General features: G+C 41.5%; 1 protein-coding gene across 2 annotated transcripts in view; it reads left to right on the forward strand.

The window, feature by feature from the left end:
* Nucleotides 1-8,931, forward strand: part of Cers3 (ceramide synthase 3) — a 104,494-nt gene extending 95,563 nt beyond the window's left edge. Inside the window, exons 11-13 of one of the 2 annotated variants that reach the window (XM_074062101.1) lie at nucleotides 5,376-5,508; nucleotides 7,685-7,750; nucleotides 8,373-8,931. In XM_074062101.1, coding sequence (XP_073918202.1) covers nucleotides 5,376-5,508; nucleotides 7,685-7,750; nucleotides 8,373-8,614 — 441 coding nt within the window. In that variant the 3' untranslated portion in view covers nucleotides 8,615-8,931. Of the gene's footprint in view, nucleotides 1-5,375; nucleotides 7,944-8,372 lie in introns of those variants that run through there. The other variant, XM_074062103.1, reaches the window with a different exon arrangement.
* Nucleotides 8,932-12,264: the final 3,333 nt, after the last annotated feature.

Here is a 12,264-nt window from a genome sequence, read left to right on the forward strand (position 1 = left end):
CCTCGTGCTTCTCACCATCCAGAGGAAGTTGTTGGAGAAAAACTCTTCAAAGACCTTGTAAAAATTATCACTTCCAGTTGTGCCATAGCACTGTTCAATAGTTGGTCCTAGAGGACCCAGTGCTTTTGGAAAATGTTCAGTTGAATACCACATACCTTGGCTCGTTGTAGAAAGCTAGTTACCTTAAGTTATCAGCATGCTCTCTTTAGTGGTGACCTTCACCACAGAGGAGCCAAGCCGGGTCTGCAGGAAGGAGCACATTGTTGCTCAAAGTCCCCACAGCCTCCTGAAGCTGAGGTCCTCCCCCTCTCTTCAGAGAAGGGTTTGCATCCTTCTTTATGCATGTGTTTTCTTGGGCCTTTAATAATTTGTAGAAGAGTTCAGGGCCGACAGTTTGCATAGACATTCTCCAATAGCCCAGAAACAAAACCTGGTAACCTGGTGCATCCCACAGCCCCCGACAACACACAGCAAGGAGTGTTGGTGTGCGACCAGTGGGAAGGGTGGTAAAGTAAAAGAAGCCGGGCACTCCAAGAGTGGGACTCTGCTGGCTGTACGCTCAGTCAAAGCAGACAGGCAGAGTCCAGAAAACACTGGGCTTGAATGCATACATTCTTGGGTCCCCCAGACCAAATTTTACTTCATTTTTTATTTCTGTTAAGTGTTTTAATTGCCAGAAAACTTTGCAGCTGTGAAATGTTTTGGTTTGGTTTGGTTTGGTTTGGTTTTGAGTAGTTGTTTGTTTGCAGAATATGGATTGAGGTCTAAATCTTTTCTTAAGCTTTTCTAATTTCAGTTGATTAGAAAAACTTCATTTTTGTAGCCTACTTTAGCTGATATTTTTACAAGTGCTGGGTTGGGAATCATTAATTGGATGCAAGTCCACCTCCTAGGTCTCAACCATCAATTTTAAGCAAAATAAAATAGAACAGGTCAATGTTTGTTTCACCTAATAAAAATCATTAACTAGGGATGACTTTGATTATTTCAGTTTTTGTGCCTAAACATCAGTCCTGATGGCACTGAGGGTAAAAAGGGGGGAGTGAGACAGCCGGTGCTAGAATCCTGAGAGGAGAGAGAGGCAGGGAGGAGTTGGCCCCAGGCAGAGCTGGGTTGCCCGCACACCCTGTCTCCAAGCTTCTGCTTGGATGCTTTCTCCAGCAGGGGTCTGCAGAGCACTGTGTTTGTTCCCTGTCTGCCTCTCCTGGCTGTGTGGCTTTGTAAGTTACTTAACCCCTCAGCTTCTGTTTCCTCTTTTAAAGTAGAGAGAAGAGTTCTTATGGCTTACATTCTGATGTGATGAGGAAATGGTATTGCTTGTTCTAACTGATAGCCCAGTGCTGGGTCTGTGGTTTGCCTTTAAGAGTCCTTGCTGTACATTAAAGATGGCATGCCCAGAATAAAACTGAATATGAAGTGTGAATTGATTAATATTTGGATGACACACTTACATAACATGCATCCACCCTACATTTCCATGTAATAAACTCTTACCATAGGACTTCTAGGTAGATTTGTCATCAAAGCCAGAGCGCTCAATCCTACTAGACACAACTTTCGCTAGCCTGTAGTTAAGTTCCAGGGTAATATTGTTTACCTGTAAACATAATTTTAAAGAAGAACACAAGGCCCCAACTGTCATGAAAATATGTGATGAAAGGCATTCCTGATCAAATACCCATTTTGTGTATAGAATGTGTGCATGACTACAGTAGAAAGCATAAGGAAGCTGAGGGAAGCTCATGCACTAGTATTTGTAGAATCACAGCGTTGGTATGGTTTTCTGGAATTGGGATGCTCTGAACGAAACAGTTGGGTAGTTGATCTCATCATGGCTTTAATTTGCATTTTCCCACATGGAACATCTTTTCACCTGCCTACCATTCTGTCTGATGAAGTACCTGTTCCTGTGTCTTTTGTCCATTTTTTAATTGTGTTATTTTTTCTTAGTGTTGAGCTTTGAGAGTTCTTTATTATGTATGCCAGCTGGACGTGGGATTTGTAAATATTCCCCACAGTTTGCAGCTTATCTTTTCATTCTCCATATGCTGTATTTCATAGAGCAAAAGTTTTTAATTTCAATGAAGTTGACTTTATCTGTTTTTCCTTTATGGATTTTTTTTTTTCTGTCCCATGTCTAAGAACTTGTTGCCCAATCCAAAGGTCCTAGGTTTCCTTCTAAGAGTTTCAGTTTTACAGTCTGCACTTGGATCTGGAATCCATTTTGAGTTGACTTTTGTATAGGGATGACATTCAGATCAAAATTGACCTTTTTCCAATCCGTCTTCTTCATTCCAACATGACTTACTGAAGTGGCTGTCCTTTGTCTATTGAATTGCTTTGAACCTTTGTCGAACTCAGTAGGCCATGTTTGTACAAGTCAGTTTGTAGAGTCTTTTTTGTTCCACTGAGCTATATGTTTATCCCTTTGCTAATATCATCCTGACTTGCTTATGTCACTTATCTCTTAACACTGGATAGTGTAAGTTCTCCCATTTTATTCCTCCTTTTCAGAATTGCTTTACATATTCTAATTTTTTTATTTCTCCATATAGACTTTTTATTACCTTGCTTATATCCATAGGAAATCCTGCTCAGGTTTTGATTGGTAATGTGTGGAATCTATGTATCAACTTGAGGATAATTAATATTTTGTTATGTCAAATCTTCCAAGTCATGAATCTGTTGTTTGTCTATAATTATTCAGGTCTTCTTTGATTTCCTTCATCAGAGCTTTTTAGATTTTACATGCTTTGTAGATGTATTCTGTTTTATTTTTGAACTATTATAAATATTATAATTTTTAAATTATTATTATTTTGCAGTACTAGGGATTGAGCCCAGGGCTTTCCACACCCTAAGCAAGTGCTCTTCCACTTGAGATAAATCTCCAGCTAATGTCACAAATTTTTTAATTTTCTTTTTTTTTTTTGGCGATACTTCGGTTTGAACTCAGGGCCTCACACTTGCTAGACAGGCACCCTACCTCTTGAACCACTCTGCCAGCCATAATATCACAAGTTTTAAAATGTTGACTTTAACTGTACTCTAGGTCTATTTGTTTTTAGGGCCACAGTATAACTACTACCAGCACAGTGCCGACCATATGAGAACTGTATCCTCTTACCATTGTTGTAGGGGTCAAAGTCCAGTCAAGCTTGTGTGGAAGTGAGCGTGTTGGTGTGCTGAGCTCCCTCCTGAGGTTCTGAGGGAGAATCATCTTCTTGTGGCTTCTGACGTCCCTTGTCCCTCGCTTGTAATTGCACCACTTCACTCTCCTCTGCCTTCAGCTTGCCGCTCCCCTTTGTGAGGGATCTCCCTCTGTCTCTCTTTCAAAGGACACTTGTGATGGTATTCAGGACCCACCTGGACAACACAGAATAATCCTCTCATTTCAAAATCCTTACTTTGGCAAAACAAAAACAAAAACAAAAACAAAACCTGCCATGTCGGATAACATTCACAGAATGTAGGGCTTAGGACCTAATTTTTGCATACGTTTTCCACCTGCTGTGTTAGTGATTAGTAATCAAGATTTTGTGTGTGTGTGTGTGTGTGTGTGTGTGTGATTTTATGTGTTAACCTTGTACCCTGTAACCTTGCTGAACTCACTAATTCTGTAGCTTTTTTGGGCAGATTCCTTGGGATTCTCTACACCGTCATGACATCTGCAGATAGAGACACTTCTTTCTTTCCAATCTCACTTTATTTCTCTTTCATGACTAAGACTTCCAATACAATGTTGAAAGGGAGTATAAATGTGGGTATCCTTGCCTTGTACCTAATCTTCGGGGAAAGCATGCGCTCATTTGCAAGGACAATGTGTGCTGTGAGCTTTTCATACATAGAAAAGCCTTTCTTTGCCAAAAGACTTTGTAAAATTTATTTTGAGCAGGGTCTCACTATGTAGCCCAGGCTGGCCTTGAACTCACCATCCTCCTGACTCACAGCCTCCCAACTGCTGGGATTACAGGATGTGTCACCACGCTGGAACTAAGAGGCTTTTGTTGTTGTTGTTTAAATCATGAATGCATGTGGAATTTTGTCACATGGTTTTTCTGCATCAATTAATATAATCATCTATTATTTCTTTAGGTTACTAATATGATGGATTACATTAGCTTCCACACGAAACCAGTCATGCATTACTGGGACAAATTCCACATCAGCATGAAGTATTTATTAATTTTATACACTGCTCACTTTGATCTGGAGTGCTTTGTTGTGAGTTTTGATACCTGTACCGCCATCATCTGGTTTCCGTAAAAGGGCAGCTTAGGCCTCAGTAGGTCAGCTGAGACATGTTCCCTTCTCTTCTTTTCTGGAAGGGATTGTGGAAATTTGGTGTTACTTCTTTATGTTTCATAGAATTTGCCAATGAAACCATTCAGGCAGAGAGCTATTTTCTTTAGGTTCTTTAACAGACAGATTCAGTTTCTTTTATACTTACCTGAATATCAGGTTTCATCTTGGGCAGTTTTTGTTGTTTTGGAGAAATGGGTCCATTTCCTCTGTCTGTAGGTGCAAAGAGACATTGACAGTCTTCTGTTGCTGTCCTTTACTGTCTGCAGTAACTGGTGTCAGACTCCCTTTCTCTTTTCCTTTTTTACCAGTCTTGCTAATGAGTTGTAATTGTTATAAGTCTTTCTAAAGACCAGCTTTTGGTTTTATTGCTATTCCTTATATTTTTATTTGTAGTTCTGTTGCTTTCTTTTATCATTATTATTCCTTTTTGCTTGCTTTGAGTTAATTTTGCTCTACTTTTTTATAGTTAATTTTTTGTTTACTTGTTTGTTTTTAAGACAGGATCTCAGGTTGTAGCCCAGGCTGGCCTCAAACTCAAAATCCTCCTGCTTCAGGCTCCTGAATACTGGGATTGCAGGAATGTAACACTGTACCCAGCTTCTAGATTCTTAAGGTCAAAACATTTTTTCTTTCCTAAATATAAACATTTAATGCTATAAATTTCCTTTTAAGCACTATTTTTAGCCACTCTTGACAAATTATGTTGTATTTTATTTTCATTGACTTTAAAATATTTTCTAACATTCTTTGAGACTTTCTTTTTCACCCATTAATTATTTAAAAGGGTATTGTTTAAGTTCCAAGTGTTTGGGGATTTCCTATTACCTTCATGATAGTAGTGGGTTCTAGCTTAGTTCAGTTATAGCTTAGTCTACAAATACAGTTTGTCGACTTTCCATTCTTTAAGTCTGTTAAGGTTTCTTTTGTGACCCATGCTGTGGTCTGTTTCGGTGAAGGCTGGGTTTTCTTTAATGAGAGTCACCCCTCTTGTTGGGGCTGATTTGTTTGCATATTCACTCAAGCCTCTTCTGGAAAGGCTGCCACTCACATCTAACCTTTCCTTTTTCTAGAGCATTCAGGATGTGAGGAGTGATGAGGAAGAGGAAGAGGAAGATGAGGAGGAAGAGGAAGAGAGGAAGAAGGGCAAAGAAACAGACTGTTTGAAGAATGGCCTCGGAGCCGACAGGCATCTCATTCCCAATGGTCAGCACTGCCGTTAGCTTGATGCCACAGAGCCCCCATTGCACAGTGTGCTGCCAGGACTGTTGGAAGCCTGAGATGTTCTTTCATCACTGTGGCTGGGAGGACCCACAGATCCCAGTTTGCCTTTCCCTTTTTTATTTCTATTTTTTTGAGATGAGATCTCCTATGTTGTCCAGATTGACCTCGAACTCATAGTCCTCCTGCCTCAGTCTCCTAAATAGCTGGGATTGCAGGCATGCACCACCACTCCTGGCTCCTGTTCTTCTACCCTTCCCTCCCTCTTAAGATGTGTTTAACCAAATGTTGTTAACTTGTGTTAAAATGTTAAAAATACAGATGCCCATGAATTTTCTTGAAGTTAGAACTCAGCCTGGTCAAAGATCTCAGAGTTTCCTCCAGAGACCCCTTCAGTTCATATACTTGAGACACTGGACTTTTTCTGGGGCTCCACTTGTTTTGGCCATTTCACCTTCCTTCTTAAACTGTCCTCAGGGTGGTATGGCAAGTGCCTAGGAAACCCACTTTTCCCAGCTATGTCTGGCCTCAAACAACAGCTCATTTCCCAAAGATAAGGTAGAGCAGCAATGGGCAGTTACAGAAGAACCCAGCGAGGAGATAGGCTGCCAGGCTCATGTCCCATCCTGCCATGGGCAGATTCAGGTGCTTCACCCTTCAGAGCAAATGATAGCTCTGCTACCTCACAGGGTGGGTGTACACCCAATGAGATGAACACAGTGAAGTGCACATTGCCCCCTGCTGTCATCCTTAGCTGATTCTCTCTGAACTGTGATGTGATTCCAGCTCAGTTTGGAAGAGAGAAACCTGGCTACATTTGATGTCAGTGGGCCTGAAGGAAAGGCATGGCCTTAAGAAATTCCTCTTCCTTTGTCTGAGAGACCTGGAAATGCAAGTATGCAGAAGGCCCTTTCTACTTGTTTTGGAGCTGTTTCACTGTTAGCTCCTCAAGGATAATCCTCAGATTCCCTGGAACACTCCTCCCTCCTGGCCTGTGGCCAAAGGAAGGGAGTTTTGGTACTTTCCCTTTTCATCTTTTGCTGGTTTCTCACTTTTTTCCTCCCTAAGAGGGAAGCTTCCCTGTGCTACCCTGAGCCCCTTCTTCTGGCCAGAAGAGCTACCTGTGGGCTGTGAGGGTCCACCTGGGGTCTCTTTAGGGGATTGGGGCCCAGGATAGGTTGTTCACTGAGCTCTGTCACCCAAAAAGCCCCAGCCCTTGAGACGGCATGTGTGGGAAACAGGAAGAGGAAGCTATATGATCTCACCCCACTGTCCAGCCCAGTCACACTTTGTGACAGTGAGACCACACAACACAAAGGCCAGAAAACACCCCTGAGCAACACCCAAGGACAGATGCGGAGCTCAGTGACCACTCTGGGAGGACAGGTCTGGGCTGGCTCTCCTTCATCTCCCAGGAAGAGGAAGTGGAGAAGACCAAACCTGTCCCCGCCTTTTGTCCCTGTCAACGTAGGGAATGGTTCCCTGTGCAGAGTTCCTGCTGAGTGAGAAGAGGCTGGGCCTTCCGAACAATAGCTCCAGCAGCACAGGCCTCCTCCCTCCATCCCAGCTCTCAGCCCCTTGGGGTTTTGGGTCAGATTTTGTAAGTTTTGCTAGGAGCTTGAACTGTAGAGCACCATGAGAGGTGGGGCTGTGGGGACAGGAAAACCAGCCTCCACCAACCCAGGCCACCAGGCCTCTCAGTTAGAAGGAACCTTGCATGTTAAAGGGTCTGACTTTCGATTTTTCAGAAAAATAGGTTTTAAAAACCTTCAGGCTAAGTAAAAAAACAAGCACATGAACCAAAAACCCCTCAGAATTCTTTCTCCAACAAAACCTCTTGTTGAATTGTTAGGAAGAATAGAAAATCTGAAGTTTTCTCTGCCTAACAATTGCTTTTATGAGTACAATAGCGTGCACAATATATAGTGAGATATAATGTCTAAAATGCTTCCACTCACTTGAGGGTATAGCTGTTGATTTATTCATATTATTTTGGTGGAAGAAAGTCACGTTAAGATTTTTTTGATGTTTCTAGTTAACAGAATATTTTTTCCTGGATTTATTTTGGTCTTAACTGAGTACTAAATAAGCCTTGTCTTGCTTAAGGTAAAACATTGTTTCTTTACTTCTCCAATTTCTTTTTCCTCACTGATTGTCGAAGGCAAACTGATATCCCAACTTCATCTACCTCTGATACAGCTGGAATCATTCAACTACTTCATAGCAGGTAGATATGCACTCTCTAGCATCCTTTAGGCCTTTCGTGATTAATTTTAAAGGTAACCACTTTTTTCTACAGCAAACAAAGGCTCTGGACTATGGGAGGTGACTTTATAATATTCCAGTGCTACTGGAATTCACTATTGTTATAATAATGATGACTTACACTAAAGCAAAAATAAAATCCACTTGCATGATGATTGAGTGGATTCTGCCTGGCACTTCACTTGACCTCTTAGAGGTAATTATGAATCTGCCCGTGATATGGTCCGGCCACCATGTGTGCAGTGGAGACAAGGATTTGCCTTTCCCTCAGAAATGCTCTTCTGAGAATTAGCAAGAACCTGTAAAGAAGGGAGCTAGGGATGGACATGTAGGCAGCTGGCCTTGGGGTTCCAGACCTCAAATGGGGGGAGGTGACTGGGTTGTCCCCCCCAGAGGTCAGGCTTCTGGAGTTTTTGTGTTTCTAGGTAACTTGAACGTACTTGAGGGATTTTTTTCTAAGGCTGTGCCTCTAGGGACTGGAGTCTCACTGGGGCGGCAACTCGGGCCCTGCATAGGAACTGTGGAGGTGCTAAGATATCCCAAAGATATTTTCTTAGCTACATTTTCTGTCTCTGCCTTTAAAGACATAAGAAGACAACTGGCATCCATCAGAATCACCCAAGGTGCTGAAAACACCCTCACTGGTTGCCTGCTGCTGCCCTGGCTGATTCAGTCCTTTTGGAATGAGAATCAAACCTGCATTGTAGCAGAGCCCCAGGTCCTTCGAAAGAGCAGTCAGCATTCTAGTGTCCCCACTTGGTTTTGTTCCTGCCAGCAGTTTCATATGCTAACAGGTGGGAAAACATGCTGCAGAATACTTAAGTAAAATAAAATAGGAAAGGAGAAGAGCAAGCAGAATACACAGAGCAATAGAAAACTCACTCAGGAGGTTAGCCTGGCCCAAAAGACCAAAAATCGTATGTTCTCCCTCATATGTGGACATTAGATCAAGGGCAAACACAACAAGGGGATTGGACTATGAGCACATGATAAAAGCGAGAGCACACAAGGGAGGGGTGAGGATAGGTAAGACACTTAAAAAACTAGCTAGCATTTGTTGCCCTTAATGCAGAGAAACTAAAGCAGATACCTTAAAGCAACTGAGGCCAATAGGAAAAGGGGACCAGGAACTAGAGAAAAGGTTAGATCAAAAAGAATTAACCTAGAAGGTAACACCCACGCACAGGAAATCAATGTGAGTCAATGCCCTGTATAGCTATCCTTATCTCAACCAGAAAAACCCCTTGTTCCTTCCTATTATTGCTTATACTCTCTCTACAACAAAATTAGAGATAAGAGCAAAATAGTTTCTGCTGGGTATTGAGGGGGTGGGGGGGAGAGGGAGGGGGCTGGAGTGGGTGGTAAGGGAGGGGGTGGGGGCAGGGGGGAGAAATGAACCAAGCCTTGTATGCACATATGAATAATAAAAGAAAAAAAAAAGAAAAAGAAAACTCACTCAGATGGTGAGTACAGTGGCAGAGTTCAACCCAATTTTACCAGTAATCATACCACGTATGAAAACAGAGGCCTGGATTGGATTTCTCAATCTCAACTCTGTATTGTCTGCAAGAGATGCACTGTAAGTATCAGGAAAAGGAAATGTTGAAAGTTGGCAGATAAATACTGCCATACAAACTCTACCCCCAAACAGCTGTGTAGCAATTCTAGTATCAGACAAACACAAGGAGAACTCGGGGATAGGAAGAGGAATGGTTAAGTAACCATGAGAGGGATCGACCCACCAGGAAAACATAAAAAAAAGCACATAATGATATAAACTCAAAAAACATAAAGAAGAGTTTCCCAGAATTAAAAGGAGAAACATCTATGGTCATGTTTGAGTGGTTTTAACACACGTCAGAATCTGACAGAATGAGCAGACAAAAAAATCAGAAGACTTGAAAAATGAAATTAACAAAATTGACCTCACTGACATAAATGAAAATACCAAAACATCTTAAAAGTTTAAAATCATACAGACTTTATGTAATCACGGATTACAGTGAAATTAAATCAGAAATCTGTAACACAAAGATAAGGAGAAAATTTTCCACATACTTTCAGGTCTAGCAATTTCTAAATAACCAATAAAGCAAAGTAGATGTCTTATTTGTAGACACCAACCAGCTTGCTTGTCCCTAAAGTGTGGTCCATGGAATAGCTAAAACAATTGAGAACAACGTGAGAGCAATCATTCTACCCAATACTGGGCTTAATGTAGAGATGCAGTAATCCAGAGACTGTGGCGTTGGTAGAGGGAGAGACATGTTGCTCAGAGGAATAGAAAAGAGAATCTTGGCTGGTAGAGCACTTGCCTGGTCTGTGTGAGGGCCCTGAGTTTGGTTCCCAGTACCCACAGGTTTTGGGGAAAGAAAGGGAGAACCCACAGACACATCCGCACAAATATCACAATTTACTGTACTTTTTTAACCAGCTAAATTTTTTTTTTGCAGTAATGGGATTTGAACTCAGGGCCTTGTGCTTACTAGACTGGCACGCTACCACTTGAGCCACACTCTCAGCCCTTTTTCTCTTTCATTATATTTCAAACAGAATCTTGCATGTATGCCTGGGCCAGCCTAGCTCTCCATCCTATTTACACTTTCAGAGAGCTGGGATGACAGGCACACCAAGCTTTTACTGTTTTATTGATTGAGATAGGGTCTCAATAACTTCCCCTCCTCCTGGGGTTGGTCTCTAATTGAGATCTTCCTGGTCTCTGCCTCCCAAGTAGCTAGGATTACAGGCTTCAGTGACTGTGCCACTTAACAGCTGATTTTACCAACAAGAAAAAGCAACTCAGCGAAGGAAGGAGAGCCTTTTCAACAAATTGTGCTGGAGCTGCACAAAACAGCTATACAAAAATTAATTCAAAATGGATCATGGGCCTAAATTTAAAGACTATAAACTTTTATTTTATATATATATATTTTTTTAATTTTTATTTATTTATTTATTTATTGTTTTATTATTCATATGTGCATACAAGGCTTGGGTCATTTCTCCCCCCTGCCCCCACCCCCTCCCTTACCACCCACTCCGCCCCCTCCTGCTCCCCCCCACCCCCTCAATACCCAGCAGAAACTATTTTGCCCTTATCTCTAATTTTGTTGAAGAGAGAGTATAAGCAATAATAGGAAGGAACAAGTGTTTTTGCTGGTTGAGATAAGGATAGCTATACAGGGAGTTGACTCACATTAATTTCCTGTGCGTGTGTGTTACCTTCTAGGTTAATTCTTTTTGATCTCACCTTTTCTCTAGTTCCTGGTCCCCTTCTCCTATTGGCCTCAGTTGCTTTTAAGGTATCTGCTTTAATTTCTCTGCGTTAAGGGCAACAAATGCTAGCTAATTTTTTTTAGGTGTCTTGCCTATCCTCATATCTCCCTTGTATGCTCTCGCTTTTATCATGTGCTCAAAGTCCAATCCTCTTGTTGTGTTTGGCCTTGATCTAATGTCCGCATATGAGGGAGAACATAAAATTTTTGGTCTTTTGGGCCAGGCTAACCTCACTCAGAATGATGTTCTCCAATTCCATCCATTTACCAGCGAATGATAACATTTCATTCTTCTTCATGGCTGCATAAAATTCCATTGTGTATAGATACCACATTTTCTTAATCCATTCATCAGTGGTGGGGCATCTTGGCTGTTTCCATAACTTAGCTACTGTGAATAGTGCTGCAATAAACATGGATGTGCAGGTGCCTCTGGAGTAACAGTCTTTTGGGTGTATCCCCAAGAGTGGTATTGCTGGATCAAATGGTAGATCGATGTCCAGCTTTTTAAGTAGCCTCCAAATTTTTTTCCAGAGTGGTTGTGCTAGTCTACATTCCCACCAACAGTGTAAGAGGGTTCCTTTTTCCCCGCATCCTCGCCAACACCTGTTGTTGGTGGTGTTGCTGATGATGGCTATTCTAACGGGTGAGGTGGAATCTTAGCGTGGTTTTAATTTGCATTTCCTTTATTGCTAGAGATGGTGAGCATTTTTTCATGTGTTTTTTGGCCATTTGAATTTCTTCTTTTGAGAAAGTTCTGTTTTTAGTTCACGTGCCCATTTCTTTATTGGTTCATTAGTTTTCAGAGAATTTAGTTTTATGAGTTAACTATATATTCTGGTTATCAGTCCTTTGTCTGATGTGTAGCTGGCAAATATTTTCTCCCACTCTGTGGGTGTTCTCTTCAGTTTAGAGACCATTTCTTTTGATGAACAGAAGCTTTTTAGTTTCATGAGGTCCCATTTATCTATGCTATCTCTTAGTTGCTGTGCTGCTGGGGTTCCATTGAGAAAGTTCTTACCTATACCTACTAACTCCAGAGTATTTCCTACTCTTTCCTGTATCAACTTTAGAGTTTGGGGTCTGATATTAAGATCCTTGATCCATTTTGAGTTAATCTTGGTATAAGGTGATATACATGGATCTAGTTTCAGTTTTTTGCAGACTGCTAACCAGTTTTCCCAGCAGTTTTTTTTGAAGA

This window comes from Castor canadensis, chromosome 19 (genome assembly GCF_047511655.1).
Source record: "Castor canadensis chromosome 19, mCasCan1.hap1v2, whole genome shotgun sequence".
Taxonomy (NCBI): Eukaryota; Metazoa; Chordata; class Mammalia; order Rodentia; family Castoridae; genus Castor; species Castor canadensis.